Source organism: Notothenia rossii (assembly GCF_949606895.1).
Source record: "Notothenia rossii genome assembly, chromosome: 4".
Lineage (NCBI taxonomy): Eukaryota > Metazoa > Chordata > Actinopteri > Perciformes > Nototheniidae > Notothenia > Notothenia rossii.
This window is the reverse complement of record NC_136902.1, coordinates 16,685,336-16,705,569: the sequence shown is the minus strand read 5'-3', so window position 1 is coordinate 16,705,569 and position 20,234 is coordinate 16,685,336. Positions and strand designations below refer to the sequence as shown.

The window sequence follows — 20,234 nt, the reverse complement described above, 5'->3', positions numbered from 1 at the left end:
TATATTATTTGTTGCCTTGATTTGACAGTGTAGACTAGAAATGAGGAATAGAGAGAAGGTTGACATAAAATTATTATACATTATAAAGAAATATTGGTATTTTTCAACATAAAGTACTATGACTTTTATATTGTTCGACATACTATACTATGACGAACCTATTACTTTTTCACGACATACTATAATGTTTTTATTCTGATATTTTTCGGTATACGGGACGTTTTTTTCTGATATATTCAACATACTATACTATATATGACTAATATGACTTTCTTTCGGCATAAAAAACCCGTTGTGTGACTTTTTTCGACATTTTTAATTCCTTTATTTTTCTTAAAGAGGGGACATTTGTTTGTTACACTGTTGCATCAAATTACATTATAATTATAAATTCCAAGTCTGAAAAGGTCAGTAGTAATATTCTGAATATACAAATATGAAATAACTGAATGAAGTACAAAACATTGAAGTATATATTGCACACTGTTATGCTACAACATTGTTTTGACAAGTATTTAGCAGTGCAAAAAGAATAAGCAGCCAGTAGTAGAAGTTTACCACAGTATATACAGTATATATTGCACTGCAGATGAGTTACAGTGTGTTTTGCTGTGTGTGTGTGTGTGTGTGTGTGTGTGTGTGTGTGTGCGTGTGCGTGTGCGTGTGTGCGTGTGTGCGTGTGTGTGTGTGTGTGTGTGTGTGGGGGGGGGGGGGGGGGGGGTCTACCAGGGACCAGGGTGGTTGTCAAGTTTGACTGCTTCTCGATCTGCGTATATTTACCCGAGGCAGCCTGACATACTTCACTATAACTTTATTATTAAAATGTTGGACATACATGATTTTTGTAATGACATTTTTGACCTTCTGTACAGTGATTTGTAATGACATCTTCAACATACTATAATATTATCTTTTTAAACATACTATGACTTTTTTCATAAAATTCTGACAAACTATACAGTAGTATGACTTTTTCAAAATACCTTTCTATTGCTTTGTTTATACTTGGACATATTTAATTAAATACTAAACTATGAATATTTCAGACATCATATTTTATGACTTTTAATGACATTTTTCAAAATACTATACTTTAGCTTTTTTAAACATGTATTGACATATACTTTGTCATGATATTATAGTCAGATAATATTTCCTGCATCTTACCATTAAAAGAAAATGGAGAATTGTGTTGGGTTAGCCTGCAGTCTTACTGTAGTCAGATAATACGATTTTTTGCAACCAAACATTCTAAATGTAAAAAATGTGTACTTTACTATAAATGTAGCATCATACTATACTTTTATATTCTTTGAACCTTTTAATGATATACTAAACTACGACTTTCTACGGCTTATTATACTATGAGCTTTTTTACGACATATTATACTTTGAGCTTTTATGATTTTTAATGATATTTAATATTATTTTTAATGGAATACTATAACTTTTTACGACAGACTTCACTATGACGTTTTATGATTTTATATGACCATTATATCAGCATATATTACGACTTTTTATGACTTTTTTAAATTATAATTTTTCCTTACTTATTATGACTTACTAAATTATGAATTTTTACAGCATACTTACAGTAACTATGACATTTTACGACACACTACAACATGACTTTTCATGACTTTTTTTTTCATAGTATAATACAGTATGACTTTTTATGATATACTATACCCTGACTGGTTACGGCATAATTCATTATGACGTTTTTATGACTTTATACTGTATTAAATACTATACTATGAACCTTTGTTAATGTACAGGACACACTATAGTGTTCCTCTTTTAACTTTTATTAAATTATAGGCAATAACTTTTAATGGCACACTATACTCTGACTTTTTAAGGCATACTTACCCATGAATTGTATTAACTTTATGACATACTATAGTACTATGAATTTTTACAGCATACTATGACTTTCCGTTAGATCATGCTTCAAAGAGCTATTATAGCTCTGAATCTCCACAGGGTTCCTTTTCATGAATTCAATTCACATCAAGGCACAATGCAAACAATAGAAATTATACTGGAAATGAATTGCTATTCATTTTCAATATAGTTTTATGCCATGCCACTCAACGATTTTAATGTAGGCTGTTTCAAACTCATTGTCTCAAAGCACCCTTTAAATCTGTCATACTAAATCAGTTTTAGAGGGCAATACAAATCTGTTTAACCATCATACTACTGGAATATGTAGTTCTCTATGTTTCTTTGGACTCCAAATGATTTATTTTGATTACTTGGCTCATACCGTGTGTTGCTGTGGAACTGCCACATTGGAGAATCATTAATCTTCTGCTGCTTTTAAAGTTATGGTTCAGTGCACTTTCAAAATAAATCAAAAGATCAGCTCAGAGTTTTATGAAAGCTTTTTTCGCACACTAACAAAATATGTAAGAACCCTAAAAAATTCAATTTCTTCACGGTTTTTTAAGGCAACTTGCACATTGAGATTATAGTTTGATCCTAAACCATGAAACACCTCAGGGCCTTTTTGAATTGGACTTTCAGATAACTCTTCTCTGCCTGTATACTGCACTTTTCATATTGATGACAAGATCATAAATAGAAATAGCTCTGCAACGTCTAAAAGAGGCATTTGCAATCCTAGAGTCCCATGTTCCTTCTTTATCATCACATATTTCATACCTCACTGGCTTCTGTATTACAACACAATGTCTTTTGCATTTCACATTTCTTTATTTCACTGAACAAAGGTAAGCTCTGTTGCCATGGTGATTTCAATTAAATTCAAGTATAAGAAAAGACAATCCCTCTGAAATTGGCAATAAAGATGCTTTGCTGTATTAGGTAATTTTTTTCTTCCGCTGCATTGTACTTGGTTTTTGCAAAGAACGTTACCTCATGAGAAGAACAATAAAGGAATTAGGAGTGTATGTTTGGGCATGCACAAAACACAACACTATCCCCATACATTTTTATATTCAGTGGTACTTCTGGCTTACTGCTCCATCACTAACCCTAACTTCTTGCTCTGTGTGTCATCTCTCTACCAGCTGGAGGAGCTTCAGTGGCCAGATGGGGAGCAGGAGGTGCCAATCTCTGTGTGCAGCCTGCCCTGCAAAACTGGAGAGAGGAAGAAGAGGGTAAAGGGCATGCCATGCTGCTGGCACTGTGAGCTATGTGATGGCTACCAGTACCAGTATGATGAGACTTCCTGCAGACTCTGTGTCTACAACATGAGGCCCAATCCCAACCGAACCGCCTGCCAGCCCATTCCAATTGTCAAGCTGGAGTGGCACTCTCCCTGGGCAATCATCCCCGTCTTCCTGGCCATGCTGGGGATCATTGCCACCATCTTTGTCATGGCGACATTTGTTCGCTACAATGATACGCCCATCGTGCGGGCATCGGGCCGGGAGCTGAGCTACGTGCTGCTAACAGGCATCTTTCTGTGTTACATCATCACCTTCCTCATGATCGCCAAGCCTGATGTAGCCGTGTGTGCCTTCAGGAGGATCTTCCTGGGCCTGGGCATGTGCATCAGCTACGCAGCGCTGCTCACCAAGACCAACCGCATCTATCGTATCTTCGAGCAGGGCAAGCAGACGGTCACGGCCCCTCGCTTCATCAGTCCCACCTCACAGATTGCCATAACCTCCACTCTGATCTGCGTGCAGCTGCTAGGCGTTTTGATGTGGTTCGCTGTGGACCCTCCTAACACCATTATCGACTACGATGAGCAGAAAACCATCAACCCCAAGCTGGCCCGCGGCGTGCTGAAGTGTGACATCACAGACCTCCAGATAATCTGCTCCTTGGGCTACAGCATCCTGTTGATGGTTACCTGCACCATCTATGCCATCAAGACAAGGGATGTACCAGAAGACTTCAATGAAGCAAAGCCCATTGGGCTCACTATGTACACCACATGCATAGTCTGGCTGGCATTCATCCCGATTTTCTTTGGCACAGCCCAGTCGGCGGAGAAGGTGAGTCATTTATTTTTCTTTAGCCTCCTCTCCCTCTCTTTGTCGCCACCCTTTTCTTTGTCTGTTTCTCTCCCTCCTCTTACAAATGTCTCTTTCATTCTTTCGCCCTGTTTTTATCTTGTTCAAACACATGCGCACATGTATTTGTACAAACATGAACATTCAAGCAGTTTATAAAGGGAGCACAAACACACACATATTTAGTGAATGTATAAGTTATGAGTTCATTTTCTTTTGATTTCACATTCACACGCCTCCGAAGTGCATGGAAACCCACGCTAGGACCACCCCAGACAAAAATATGCATAGAAAGGCGGAGAGAAGGTAGATGTTAAGCACAAGAATCCTAAATTCCAAAGGGTTGATACGGATGGGGGTTCCGGCGGCTCCAGATGCCATCAACTTCACGCGTCCCCTCCCTTGGCCTCACTATTATGCATTATTCTGGAGATAGAGACAAGCTGGCTGTGGACGTGGAGGGAGAAGAGGAATGCATGGAGAAAGGGGGGGATAAATGCAAGTTTGATTCACCACATTCCCTCTCTTGACAGTTGCGCTCTACTCAACAAAGCATTTGACATTCGCTGCTACTGGAGTTGATTGAGAATATGACATTTTGACCCGAGACGCTAGTCATTGCTTATCTGGCAAGCACACGGCAGACTACAGATGCATCGGCAGGACTTGTGAGCTGCGCCTGCTGCTTGGCAGGCCGTGTGTATATGACGGCGTGTAGGGGAAGTTTTCCACTCTCAGAATATCGATGCTGACAGGAAAGTGTTACTCCTAACCTTTTGAGAGGCACGCCGTTCAATATCCTTCCTACTAAGCTACCGCATGAGATGGATCAGAAACTGATTTTCTTCATCTCAATTTGCAGCTGATTTCATAGATGAATTACACCCTCAGCGGCGATTAGGAGTTCATTATGTTACTCGCAGCGACTAGCGAGGCAGTAATGTGTTTATCTTTCCCCTTTATACAGTTAACTCTTTCTTCACACCAGCTCCTGCCTTGCACTCAACTTCAGTTCACAGCACAGCATCATGGTGTAATGGCCTTTGTGGGCGCACTCCTGCTCACTCCCTAGCCACTGCAAGTGAGAAGAGCCTTTGCATGTCTTGAACACATCCTTTGCAGAATCTGCAGGGTAACAAAGGTCTCCCTTATCATCGACTTGTTACAGCTTTCTTATACTTACATTTTCAGTATGAGCACACATTCCTCACAACATCCCCCAGATCCCGAAACAAAAAGAAGGAAATGTGTCATTGGCGATAGATGACAGATGGATGCTCTGGGGGTGCGTGTGAATGAACTGTTGGAGGCTCAATGGGATACAGTGTGATGCATTTCACCATATCCTGACTCCAGAAGTACCTATTCTTTAATTTTAGACATGGCTAAATAATACTTGCCGATTACAAAAATAGAATGATGCCAGATGCAAGTGATAATCCAAAATGATGGCTGGTCGACCTTACGTTTTATTGTGCAAACATGACTGTGCACTGAGTGTAATTTCTTTAATTCAACACCATTCAGATGCCCATATTTTCCACACCTGTGACTCCCTCCCCCTCCCCTCTGTTTTTCCCATTCAAACCCATGTTGAGGGAAGCCATGCGAAAACCGTAACAAAAGATCACAGAGCCCTCCCCTCGCCTCCGATGCACCTGCATGTCCTGAGTACACTACTTAACACTCATCAGAGTCACCAGCATCCAAATTCAGCTGTCCTCGGGCCACATAAAAGAAACTCTGGCAAGTCACTGTTCAAACAGAGCTTTGAACATCAGACAGCATAGAACTGTGAAAGAAAAAGCACTAACAAAATCACAAAACACTGTTTTTAACATGACAGCTATTTTCTAAGCAAAGGCACTAATGAATACATGTAAAAGGTCGCTGTCACTAAACATGAGAAGTCAATTGTTTGGTTACGTCTTTGACCACAAAGCAGAATGTACCTCACAGTTAAGAGGAGTAGGAGTACGATACTGTCGATTGAAACATTTTCCCTGAGGCTGAATCCATCTAGACGGAAACTTTCTAGTAAAACACCCACAAGATTTAGTCACGCTTGAAGGAGAACTTCATGTCATGAAAACTAACATACCTCAATATGTGTATAGAAACCACTTATGCCCTTTTAAGATGTCTCCTTTACCCACAAGCCTTTTTTTAAGAGACGAAACTGCCAAGTATCATTAGTACTGACATTCTATACTTGCCCAACACGTCCTTATTCCAGTGGGTTACATTTAAATTGCAACTTCTAATTCTCCTGTGTCTCTCAAAAGAACAAATGGATTTGAGGGGAATTGAACTAGACACTTCTCGCGGAGATATGGGAGTCTTTTAGAGGCAGGAGTAGCTCATGAATCGGCTCGAGAACAAAAGGGTCACAGGTAGCAAGTCACCAGGCACCGACCTGGAAGCGCCCGTCATCTCCCCATATATAATGCATGTGTATTGGTCCTGTTGTACATGTGTGGATTTGGGATTACGTGTGTGTGTGTCAACCTTTTATAACAACCAAGTAAGAAATTGAGTTTTCCCCATTTTGTATTAATAAACTAAAGCTTCTGCCTCAGTTGTTTTACTTAGTTTCAATCGGAGCACATTGCACCAGAGGCAAGAAGCTCTAGTGCTGCTCAAGTGTTATAGAAGTTTGTGGGTTTCATTTTGAAAATGATGATGATTATCTAGATAAAGAAGATGTATTAATCAAGAGAGGGAGACGTCATTTGAACAACATCCTCTACAAGGTAGAAATTATGATTACATTCAGCAGTTTGAGGTATACGTGTCTGAAGTACTTGCAGGTTACTTATTGCCAACAATATATATGTTGAAATATACCAAAATTACATAGGAGGTTATTCAAATAAGGTATATCTCTGCTTTACCTGGATTCGGATCCACTCCAAAATGTAATATGGAAATCATTCCACCACGTTCCATAAAAGTCGACCCAGTATTTCTTCCATTATCTCACTGACAAACAGAGAAAAAAAATTGAAAACAAATCTCCTTGGAGAATGTAATAAATAGCATGAATAATGATTTGTAGAAATATTTGATTTATATAATGAACGTTAAGTAAACACTGGCAAGCCGCTCGTCTGGCTAAAAACATTTCATGCAAATTGAAATAGCAGGTAATTTGACTCAGCTCCATGAAATGATAAGTGCTATCAATCCACGTTGTTTTACCAAACATGCCACACACAAACTCCATCTGTTGTTTAGTGAACACAAAGCAAAGATGTTGAAACCATCTGTGGGCTGTGGCACGCCCCTCCACTGAGAACATGCATTGTTCTACTTTAGGTCTTTGTCCAGGTGTGAGAAATAATATATTTCTGTAAACTAGCCTGTCTTGGGAAATAAAGTGAAACAATGTGGTCACATGTTTCAAATTATGTAGCCCTGCCATTTTACCTCTCTTCATGAATATAATGTTTGTAAGGTTTGAGCAGTAAAAGTTTTATTTATAACCCTGTAAATTCTTTGTTCTGACAGAATAATCATTGTTGGAAAGATGCATATTCCCCACAGCAAAACAAGTTGTGAGGTTTCGGTAGAAAGTGTCAAAAAATGTCAAGAGGTTATTGCCATCAAGCGTTTCCAAAACATTTCTCCTCTCATAAATATTGCCCTGGTTGTAAAAGTTAAGAACTATCATACAATTTCACCCTTATTGCTAAAGTTTGGATCAAACATGGGCCACCAGTAGAATTGTGTACACAGCAGCACTGATTTCCAACTCGAGCTTGATGGATACAGGCATTAATTAGAGAGACAAACATATCAGCAGGTGTAAACACAACGAATGATGTCAGGGAAACATCAATAGCAAGAATGTCAGATTGATGATCTACTAATGATCTGCCCTGACACATGTTCAGAAGCTTATATGTGTCACATCATATTTATTTCTGTGCAGGAAGTCCCTATTTCTGGGCTTCAAACTAGAGTCAAAATGAGGGGAAGCCGTCCACACAGAGAGCACTGCCTCCAATTTGGAAAAGGTCTTTGCATCACAAAGCCAGACAGAGTAATTCATGACGAGCCCAGCTAGAAAGTAGGCCACCCAAAACAACAAGAGACATCCAGGTAGTTTAGAGGAGACTGCAAATCGCCTGGATTCATTATTGAAGGCATTCTCGAACAGGCAAGAGTGCATCCTAATTGTCACTTACTGAATCAAGTCCTTATCACTATGTGCATTTGTAGTACTCAACCATACCACACTAAATTGCCTTTGCAGTAAGTATATCCCTGGTGGGTGTAATTATGAGGATCACCCTTCAACAGCTTGTTGTCTAAATGTCGCTTCTTGTGGCTGTTGTTGGCATTTCGCTTGTCTGTGGGATGTAACATGCAAAAGCAACCGTTTGATTTGATGCTTGATGAGGACGTTAATAAATCATTACTGCAGCTATAAATACAGGGTTGCCAAGCAGTTGTGAAAATTACTTCATGTATGTATTTATGTTAAAGCAACGGGAATTAATTATGAATGTTCTGTGACAAGCTAAACATTCGAGTGGTGGGTGAGAGGGGCTACGAATTTGGGTCAAGCTCATCGAGAGGCACAATGATAAATCCTGTCTCGGTGATTAGAGGCAGTAAGAAAAAGGATTTGGTGTGTTGTGTGTGTGAGCATGTGTAGCTGTGTCTGAGAGAGTGGAGCCTACATATCTACACGTTATTTGTGTGTGTGTTTGCTTGTGTGATATGAATATAAGTAAGCACCAAACACTCATTGTGCGCCCGCTTCCGAATCAACTCCTCTGCATCGTCAATAAATCAGTTCTGATAGGGTCAGCATTGCCGCGTCGAAGGTATCAGAATCTCATTAAAGCTTATTCCAGCTGTGTTTAGTTGCTCTCACCAAACTCTGTGGTGTTGCTATGGATACCAGACAGGTTACCAACTACCAAACATGGAAGCAAAGCCCATGATGGAGATTCTCTGGTGATTTATATTTGACCCCATGTACTGCTCGCAATGCTTTGATCGGTCGCCACGAATATCTAATCACGAGTTCATAACTCAGACTCCAGCCAGAGTAAAACATTTACGCTCACCCAAAGCTCGGAGTCACACAGAACAGAGCTCACTGAGGGCATTGTGATATTCATACAGTTATGCATGGTGCGCCAGCCAGATTGCTGCCTCTCATGCTGCTCCGCAAACAGGAGGCAATGGAGAGAGACAGAGGCAGTTGAGTGTATTGGCATGTTGATGATATCACGCTTCACAATGGAGAATGGTAGACAAAGGCATGACTGGCATGTAAATGAGTGCCTTGTAGGAAATAAATTACTGTTAGTCTTGCTATTTACCAAGAAAACTCTATGCAAATGGTGACATTTCTGCCTCTCAATGAATCAGTGAGCATTTCGCTGCTCTGCAGATACACTGCACTGGCTGATGTGTTTACAATGGTATCCCCTCTCTGCTCCCATCCCCAGTGGCTGGCAGCATATAAGTGACATCTAATGCTTTCGAGTGCAGTAGATTATTGAGGGGGCTTGGGTGGTCTGCTCTTGAAACAATAATTTCCTCTCTTGAAGCAATTCTTTCTCCTCTAAGACCCTTACATGAAAAAAGAGGCTCTTACGTGCTGAATAACTGCCCTCCCTACCCTTTTGTGAAATCAGCATCATAGGACGAAGTGGCAATATCAAATATGAGTCAACTTATATTGCAGCGTGATCTGGGTTATGTAAGCTCGTAATTATCACATGTGAATGTGAAAGGTGTTATGTAACCTCTGAAGGGAATGTTATGTGGAACACATTTAAGAGAACGTACCTGTGTAGTGCTCCCATGAATGGTAGTCTTGTGAATGATCTTGCCACTTAACACAGTGAGAGCCCTTCACAGGCTGCTCTCCACTGCATGCAGAGCTTTTGAAAAATAAATGGTAGACCTGCTGTATAGTGCAGATGCAGTGTTGTTAGTCCATGCTGTACTCTAGGACTGCGACTGGCTCCAGGAATTCTTAGTGGAGGAGGAAGTAGCTCAGCGGCTAAACATTGGTCTGATGAATTTGTGAGTGGGGAGATAAATGATCCAAAATGAGGGCAGAGGAAAGAAGACTGCAACATGTGACGGACAGTGAAGTCTATCAATCAAGGGTCTGGGTGGACAAAGTGGTAGAAAGGAGGCCGGCTGAGGATGTTTTGCTACAGTCATGGTGATGCTTCTGCTTTTGTCATTAATTCGCTTGAACAATCTTCAACTTGACTAAGTAGCTCTAGGTCAGGCTTTCAATAACGCTGCTGGGTTGTTTCACCGTACGCATGATTGCTCTGTTCTCCACAGCCACACATAGCAAATATCCACATCCCTACAGTATGTATCGGATTATAATATTTGGTTATCAAAGAAAGAACTAGTTAGGTATTATGAAAAAGTGTTGCATTATATAAGTAAAACAAAGCTATTCTCCAATGATGCTTGATAAAAGTTTCTCTATACTCCAGTGTTGAAGAAATGGCAATGAATTTTTTTCGCTGGATGCTCACATTCTGTTATCAGGCAATGGTTATTATTAGGTTTTGCCTCCTCGCTGTGCTCCACAGTGTGACTGTCTGTAATTGGACACAGATGTTAAACCATCATAGCGCCTTTGTCTCTCATTTTTCTTGATAAGGGTTTAAAATTACTAATGTGTGTGCTACATAGAACTGCCTAATCTCATAAAAAGGAATTGCCCTTTTGTATTATGTATGTTGCCATTCCAGTCTGTACTAACATCACCTTTCTCCTGTCTGTGCTCTCTTCCAGCTGTATATTCAAACAACCACCCTGACCATCTCCATGAACCTTAGTGCCTCAGTAGCACTGGGCATGCTCTACATGCCCAAGGTGTACATTATTATCTTCCACCCTGAGATGAACGTACAAAAGCGGAAGCGTAGCTTCAAGGCTGTGGTCACAGCTGCAACAATGTCATCCCGTCTGGCCCAGAAACCCAACGAGAGACCCAACGGAGAGGCTAAGACTGAGCTGTGTGAGAACCCTGCTGCTGACCCCATGAGTGAGTATCCCTATGCACAAAGAACCACACACGTTCAGACCATTTTTATGGTGTAGTGAAAATATGTACCACTGCTTTCAAGCTTAGAATGCAATAGTTATTTGGCCGTAATGCATGTGTAATGCGTGTCTGCCCAAAATCTGTTCTATGGGTCAGGGGAAAGAATGATTGGAAGTTCACACATCTGATACAAAGAAAACACAATGAGACATTTTACAATAATACATTTCTAAATGTATCGCATTATCTATATTGTTCAAATCGTGAAGAAAAGCATTACGTACCCAATGATTTCCTGGTGGAAAAGTAGTGTGGTAATTGTATCCAAGTCCAAGCACAACTTTCAAAATCAAACATAATATCCAATAGGCCTTTCTTTCACTCTTTTAAACACTTTCCCCCAAAAAAAGTATTCAAAGAGCGTATAATAGGCTAACTATTAACTGAGTTAATAACTTGTAAAACACAACATGAATGCTTTTCTATGTTTGAACACATAGCCTAAATATATCACTGTTGGTTCTGGGATGTCAAAATCAAGTCAAATTATTCATCAGCGTTTGCAAACATGTCGGCACAGTCTATCTCTTTAGACTACAAAGAGTTGATATCGATAAACAGATGATGCATTTACATGTAGAAATATTTAGGAATGACACAAGATTTGGTTTCACTTTGTAGTTTGAGTATTATTGACTAATGTTTCAGCAGGCTTTGGTTGAATGCATGTAAAAGGTCCTTGTGGAGAGCAAAACAGGCAGAAAACAGCCAATGATTTAGCTTTTGATGAATTAGCTTGTTTACTAGCTACTTGTAAAACAATCTTGTCATAGACGTCTTCTCTCAACTCAAACTCCATCCTAGCGTTAGTTAGAGTATAAACAATTAGCAGCGCACAGAAAAGGTCATCTTGGCACAGATATCCGCTGGCTACACCAGATCTTCTGGAAATAGTGGCTTTTGCCCCCAGGTACTCATCGCTTTCAAACAGATAGTCAATGGGTCCTGAGATTGCCAATTAGTTAATAAAGCTTAAATAGAGATCAGGGGTTTATAGAGCCAGGAGAGCAAGGAGCTGAGATCTGCATATATATCTGTGCTAAGCTTTTGATTGGTCGTATATCCTATATTCCCAAGAGGGGTGATGAGATGTCTTTAGCTACTTTCTCCTGTTTCCTTCATTCCATGGATTTAATTGGGTGGTTACTTGGGTAAGAAGTATATTTAATTTCCCCTTAGAATGGACCTGGTTATTTTGGGTTCCCTGATAAATGGTTAGACCTTTAGCTCAAGTGCACAACAGTGAGCTCAAAAGAAGGGGGAGAGGGGGGGGCTCTGGGAAGAGATTTTGAGAAGCAGGGCTTTGATGCGAGAGTGGAGGAGATAATCTGACGCTGTGGCTGCATGTTACTCATGCTACCCTTCATCCAAAACAGTAAGCATGATCCTGTTAGAAAAGATAATACTGGGTCTTAGGATGGGAGTGGGGATGCCTACAGTCTTCAATAGTTGGGTACGACAGTGTTTGTTTGTGGCGAGAAACACCACAAATTGAAAGGGTTTTCGAGAGAAGAAAAAGCTGCCAAAGCTGGAATTTAGATTTGCTCTTGTCTAGTTGACAGGATGGAGACGAAAATGATTGACAGCTCATGCAAATCACACATCACAGTCTCCAAAGGCCTCCTCCTGCAGCGCTTTCTAATCACAGAGCGATCATGGCACCCACAGGTGCACGAGTCCCTCAAACCTCTCTTTGAATTATGCCTACGAGATGACAGATTTAACTGGGAATTTCTCTAGACACCCAACAGTTGTCCCACTCATCTGTCAGTATCAGAATACGCTTGTGTGCACGTACAACTATAAGTGTGTATCTGTGCGTTTGTGTTTCACTGTGTGTGACTGGATGTGTGAGTTACGCACATATAAATCAGACCGCTGATGCAAGAGTATCAGGGGATCGGGAACGTATCCTTGCCATTCGCACATGTGGCTCAATGAGCAAATTCACTCTTCATTGAGGGTGAAAGCTTAACATCTGTCGCAGCAGCACATCAAAAGTCCCAAAGCAGGGCATGCAGTCTACGTAAGGCCCTCCCAAAAGTGCACCGTGTCATCTGTTCTGTGTGTCTCTCACCTTCTGTCTCTCCTACCTGAATGTCTTCTCCCCTCATCGCCCCTCCCAGCTCACTCTCCTCCCCTTGCCCTTCTTTTTTGACTGCAAAATAAGTGACATTTATTAATCGCAAATTTATGTGCATGACCGCCCTGAAAACCTGAACCGGGCCTTAACCGTCCCGTGAGACTGTCCGTCAATTCCTGTAACCATCAGAGCGCCAAATACCTCCATTTCAGTACCCATCAGCCCCGTGTTAGATGACTCGGAGTGATTTACGGGATTAAGAGCATTAGCTGGTCGGCAGATTTACATTGATACTGATACTGTGTAATATGCTCATGATTACGCCTCTAAAAGACCTTGCAAATTTGAGATATTGAAATGCTTCACTTTCTTTTCCAATATAGATTAACCAAAGCAGGCTTTCTCGGACGAGTTGATGTTTTTCTTCAGATTTCGTTTAATATACAATAAATACTGTGGGAAGAAAACTTAACCTTACAAAAATTGGCCAACATAATAAAGGGGAAGTTATGGGCTGAGATTAAATATCTACTCTGCGATTGAACTATTGAACTACTAAGGAATGTATAAATCACACACACACACACACCCCCACCCCCCCACCCCCACCCACCCCCACACACACACACACACACACACACACACACACACACACACACACACACACACACACACACACACACACACACACACACACACACACACACACACACACACACACACACACACTGGTTAAAAAAAAGACTGATCTTCCTGGTTTAAGGTTAAGAGCGAGAATCTGTTGTATTACTAATGTTTTATTCATCATACTTGCTGGGCAAGACTACAAAATGCAGCTGTAAAGAAATGGTGCGACTTTAATTGCATAGCCCATGGGAGCTGGTCGCCATAGCAACATTAAAGCAGTAGAATAAGAATTTATATAGAAATGTCTGATTAAGAAAATGTACGAGGATCTTCCCCTCCTCTGTACAGAAAAGACAGCACACACACACACACACACACACACACACACACACACACACACACACACACACACACACACACACACACACACACACACACACACACACACACACACACACACACACACACACACACACACACACACACACACACACACACACACACACACACACACACACACACACACACACACACACACACACACACACACACACACACACACCCCTTCGTCCTAACCCCCTTAATATCATGTCACATTAAAGTAAATAAAGTACCAACCTTTACACCTAACAACCTTCAACGGAAGTCACGACAAGCCGGAAATGCCTTCACTCTGAAGGTTTGTAATTGGTTCTCATAACGATGGATAAACGGGAGGAAGCGCACACAGACACACACAGCACCTAGGCACTCAGCCACATTCTGATATGTTTCCATGGCAATCCAGGCTGGGATCACATTGCATGCCCTAGCATTTGTTCGGTGCTCACTTCTGTGGTGTTTGTGTTTTTTATCCCTAGTTACATCTGAAAATAGAAACTAAGGCTGCACACGGGGGCATTGTGAGTTGAAATGATACACTGAGCTCAAAAATATTGCAACTGATTGCACACAGCTGGTGATAAGGATGCACAGCACAGAAGAAAGAGTTTTAAAAATCTGTCGATGTTTGGTTCTTCAAGATCTTTTTCTTGTTTTTCTTTCAGCCATGCTCGAAGTGAATCTTAATTAGCTTTTTCTCTGTTTTCAGGTCAAGCAACCAAGAAAACATATGTGAGTTACAACAACCTCAGGATCTGATCTGCTTGAAAATGAATGCCGTTTGTCCTTTACTGTATCTGTGATTTGAAAAGGGAAGGGAGCTGTAGAGAAACAGAGACAGACAGACAGACAGAGACATGAGAGCGAGCGCTGGCATCCCAGCACCACCTGCAGTACCTATGCACTCCAGGACTGTGGAAAGCATCCAATCTTCATCCAGACATGATACATGAGTCCTGACAGAGACTAGTGGCTGTAGGTCAGTGTGGCTGGCTCCGCCTCACTAAACTGAAGGTTTTAAACGTGTGTTGTGGCCCCCTCTCTCTGACAGAGAACAACTTGCCTGCTAAAAGGGGTCACTGTGAACGAGGACAAACCACGAACAAAAAAAAAAGGACAGTGGATGTGCTTTCAAGATATTTTCTTTTAAAATGTCATTAAAGCCATATTCTCTTGGGGTTCCTATTATCTGATTTCTGTTTTGTATCGTTTACGTGGTTTTCTTCTGTGCCTCTTCTTCTTGCAGTTGATTTAATTACCTTGAACAGCAAGCTCTGCCACATACAGTACTTTGTTTTACTGAATCAACTCCAATCAGTCCCAGATTAATATTATGTTAGAGTGATGGGCATTATAAGTATATTTTTTGTAAATAGTTGAGAGTATTTTCATGTTTGGAGTACAAAAATAGATATCCACTCTTTGTTCAATTGGATTTGGATGGTTATGAAAAGCACCACAAAGTGTTCACTTTGCATGTGCCAATGTATGTCTGTTCTATTTGATGTAAACCAAAAAAAAAATGAAATAAATCCTGAAAATGATAATAAGCCTCAGCATCCTTCTGCCGTTTGTTTCTTTATCCAGAACTGAACTTCATTAAATGACAGAATATGGCTTTAATCTGTTGTTGAATTGACCTTCCCTGTATCTGCAAGCATGTTTGTTTTAAATATAGTTTCGTACTGGGTAAATTATGCCTCATTATTGTGTGGGAAATATCAGAACAATCATGCAAGTATGTTGTGATGTCTGTCAAATTATGAACATGTAATAAAATAATTTTGTTATCTTTTATACAATTAAATCAGACAGCATATATCTTAGTTATTTCTATGCTTGTGCGTGAGTATGAGTGGGCATGTTTGTTTTTCTAGCACGAGAGAGCGCTGCATGTTTAAACTGCTGTATGTACAAGTATAATTAATCACTGTGTTGTTTATGGGCTTCTGTAAACCAATGGAAATGTTGTGTTCTCGTTTACTGTCTCGCCCCATGACAGGGCACATTAGCGTCTCGCTGAACATGTGCTGCCATGCAATGAAGATGAGACCCTGCGAGAGGAGGGGATGTCCACCATCAGACTCCTCTACTCACCTTTTGCTCTTTTCTGTCACATCCGTTGTTTGTCTCTCGTTGTTGCTCCACCACAGTCTCAACACCATTCCCCTACATGAATAATAAAACATGTCGGATCAATTTGTCCTGCTGATGGGCCAGCCTTTACGAGCTAACCGCTCTTCATTCCTGTGCCGGCCAGCAAGCATAATGTTAGTATTTTCAATATTGATTATTATACAAAACATGAATAGGCCACGCATGAGAGACTTCTGTTTCCACACCCGGTAAGCATCTCCCTCTTGGCTGTTACACCCGCAAATGATATATTGCCAAGAGTTGCTGATTCGTCTATTCTGTGAGTGTGTGAGGAAGAGAGAGATAGTGGGGGAACGAGGGAATGAAATCCTTACCCACACAGGTTTTCTGTTGTTTCTCTTTCCATTTGTCTGACTTCTCTCTCAGCTCCTGTGGGACCAGATGGTCTTTACTTCTCATACACACAGTCTGTCATTTTGTGTTGAACACAGCCAAGAAAAATCCCACTTAAGCCCAATTACGACTAGCCTCTCCCCCACCAAATTAATTGCCTGTGTCAGTGTCTGTGTTTAAGAAATCATAGAGGTTGCACCGGATTTAGAGTTGCAGCTCAGCAAAAAGCAAACCAATAGTAAACAGCTCCATCAGAAGTATGTTGGACCTTGATATTAAGAAAAAACATTGAATGAAGCAAGCATTGATATGCAGAACATATTTATGACATGGCATTATTCAGGGATCTTTTTTTACTCACTGAAAATAGTGCGAGGTATGCATTTCTCCAGCTCAAACTCCCAAGGCTCCTACGTAAGGGCCCACCTGCTCAGTACGCACCTGTTCTGTAGGCAGCAGTTTCCTGGGAAACATCAAAGAGAGGAAATTAATCACGGCGGACTGATAGAGAGCAGGGCACATTCCACCAGGAGTTTAAATGTTTCAAACTCTAAGGACAGTCAATCGCAGGTTTTATACGCAAGTGAAGTTGAAGAATGTACTTTAAAAACTTTGAAAATGTACACAGGCTTTCCAAAGAGTCTTGACTCTTAAGAGCTGTCTGGTTTTAACGCTGTCAAAAGTGTCCTCACTGTGTAAGAATTACAAGTGTGCCTGACCCAATTTAGGTGACAAGGTGACAGCACTGCTAGACGAAAAGTATTTTTCAGCGTGTGCCACATGTGACATGTAGAAGTCCCAGCGCCAAACGGCTTTCTTCTATCTCGAGTTTTCATGTCACTTTGGTCCAGCTCCGCCTTTGAAGAAAGCCTTCCTTATCTTGTCAGAACTCCTGATGCGCTCTTTCACAGACAATTTACTGATGTGGAGTCTAGATTAGCTCTGTTTCATGGCTCCTGGGCCCTGGGCTCTCCTATCTCTCCATAAATGTCCAATTATCCAACTCCAGCCAGACTGAAACCTTATCTGCTTCCCGTCAGTGACCAACTGAGGCCTGATATAACGTGGGGTGGATAAAGACACTCTTCACTCTTCTTATTTCCCCCCTGCTGCATCTTGTACTCAAAACCTACTTATGAGGCCTTTTGTTTACCGGCATCTTTTTTTCTCTTCCTTTATCTGCTGTGCTCCGATGAAATGAGGCCAGTTACTGTAAGCAGCACATAGTGACACAAAGAATTTACAATTAGCTCTACAGTAAGATGGCCATTGGTCAGATATGAATCATCTCCTCATAGGCACTAATTACCAACTAAAGCAGACTACATTTTCTAAAAACAGGGTCTGAGGCGAGATGCTGTTTGTTTTTCTGCGAGCGATCCAAGAAAAAGATACAGTGCCTCTTTTGCAAGTAATAAATTAGTGTTGGTCACTCTGAGACATTTCTTATCTCTGACTCCACAGACCTACTTCATGCTCAGCTTAGGCTGCACAGCGAGTGTGTGCGTGAGTGTGTTTGTCACAGCGTTATTGCATTTTTAATCAGCGGAAGAGACCAGGCATCATTCTCATCACATTAGTGTCTCCTGGTATTTATTTCTCCCTCTCTCTCTCTCTCACCACTTTTGCTCCTGGGGCGAGTTGAGTGGGTGGACAGAATACATTTGAAATTTGCTCATTTGACAGTCGTTAGAGATATGGATTCTGACAGTACACAATTAGCTCAGTCACCTCCTTTATCTTCACTCATTGTTGGCTGGGTGATTTAGTACGATGTTGCTTCTGCTGTAATAACTGTGATACCTCTCCTGCCATTTTTCCCTCCCATCTCTTCCATATCCAAACTTCTAATTCCATCTACCCCCCAGTTAATGATGATTTGAGAATAACCTATCTGACTTCATGGATTTTAATTGACTGCTGTGTTATTGAGACGGCTGACTGAAATTAAATGCTCTTCAGAATTCACTGTTGAGTTGGTGCACTAATCTGCTGCTTTCTCCCAATTTCCCCCGTCAGAAAAAGGCATTCATGGAGAAAATAGGAACCCAGTGCAACATGCATTTTGTGAATATGTTGCATATGTGTTGTGCTTCGACTGCATGAAAGATGAATCACGTTCAGAAGACTGAATAAAATAAGGTAGTACATTTGTTGCTTGAAATCACAGCTCAGGTCCACACAACCAACAAAAGACAACAGCTTTCAAAGCAAGACAAATCATTTGTGTCTTGAACAGGAGTTGACAGAGATAAGTGCTGGCTGCCTGTGAAATTTAACCAGAAAGCTCTTAATTTCAAGGAGAATAGCATAAACAATGCATTTTCACATCCCACACAGTTCACTGTTATTTCAAAGAAAAGTAAGTGCCGCGAGAGAAAACAAATACTGATATGGAAATGAAAAGTTGAGGAAGAGTGAAATAAATCTACATCAAACATTAAATGTGAAACCTGAAAGGTACAGAGGATAAATCACACGGTACAAGTGTTCTTGTTGCGAGGGTAGAAACAGCTGTCTGGTTTAATACTTTCATAATGTGTCTTTATATGTTTTAAATTGGGCTCATAAATAAACCACATAAATCAAAAATCTTAAGAGTTTTGCTTTGGGCATTGTGCAGGAAGTGTACAGTCAAATGATTATAAATCAATCCAAAGTGTGAATTATAGTCTAACCACACAAACTACATCGCTAAAGATCGTGTGTCTCATTTTTCAGTTGGCGGTGGAGTGTGGAGCACCCTCATTTGATTAAACTCTACCCAAAGGCTGCATCAATTATGTATCTTCACAATGGAGTTAATGGACTGCAATAACAGTTGAAGATGACTTGACTAAATTTCCACATGACATAGCAAGAAATATCTCACTTGGATAATGTAACCCTCCTGAACAGCTTGTCGAAAATGATAAAAAGCTCTGCTGCCAACTGCTAGTTTATTCAATAAAAGCATTTTTTAATGTTAATCTGAAAAACATCATGTCCTCTGACAGATCTCTCTTCTCCAGGAGTGTAAAACAAATCTGCGTGTGCACACTTCGTTTTGTTCCTCAATGTATCTGAGTGTGTGTGTGCACTGAATGCATATGTGTGTGAATATCCCCGCTCAGCTTGCAATCCAACTACCTTCCTGTAACTCTGGTCTCTGGGGTCTCAGTCCCATGAGTGGACCCTCACAGAGAACAGAAGGGGCCGACTCCACAGTCCCTGACCCATCTGGCCTGCAGTCCAGCGGGGAGCGAGCAAGACGCAGAGACCAAAGCTCTGCACAAACTTCCTGTGCTAACACGAGTCTAGCAGATCACTGGGTGCCAGTAAAAGGTAGAAATGGTGCAGAGCAACCACATACTGAGCAACCCTCATGTTTTATTTTGATGTTTTGTGTTGTTTGAACTGCGTTTGCTCACAGAGGTCACAAAGGATCCAGCTAAACACGCATCACTATGCTGAACACAGCATAGAGTAACAGTGATCCTGCTGCTGCCTTGTGTATAATTTCAGGGCCGGCCCTTGGCATAGGCAGTATAGGTGAATTCTAAGGGTGCATCTACCC

At 40.9% G+C, this 20,234-nt stretch overlaps 1 protein-coding gene across 2 annotated transcripts in view; it reads left to right on the top strand.

Moving 5' to 3' along the window:
• Window positions 1-15,738, top strand: part of LOC307034668 (metabotropic glutamate receptor 7-like) — a 65,553-nt gene extending 49,815 nt beyond the window's left edge. The window contains exons 8-11 of one of the 2 annotated variants that reach the window (XM_079673502.1): window positions 3,042-3,977; window positions 10,785-11,037; window positions 14,668-14,709; window positions 14,898-15,738. In XM_079673502.1, the coding sequence (XP_079529628.1) occupies window positions 3,042-3,977; window positions 10,785-11,037; window positions 14,668-14,690 (1,212 nt within the window). In that variant the 3' untranslated portion in view covers window positions 14,691-14,709; window positions 14,898-15,738. The remainder of the gene's footprint in view (window positions 1-3,041; window positions 3,978-10,784; window positions 11,038-14,667; window positions 14,710-14,897) is intronic. The other variant, XM_079673501.1, reaches the window with a different exon arrangement.
• The last annotated feature ends 4,496 nt before the right edge of the window (window positions 15,739-20,234 follow it).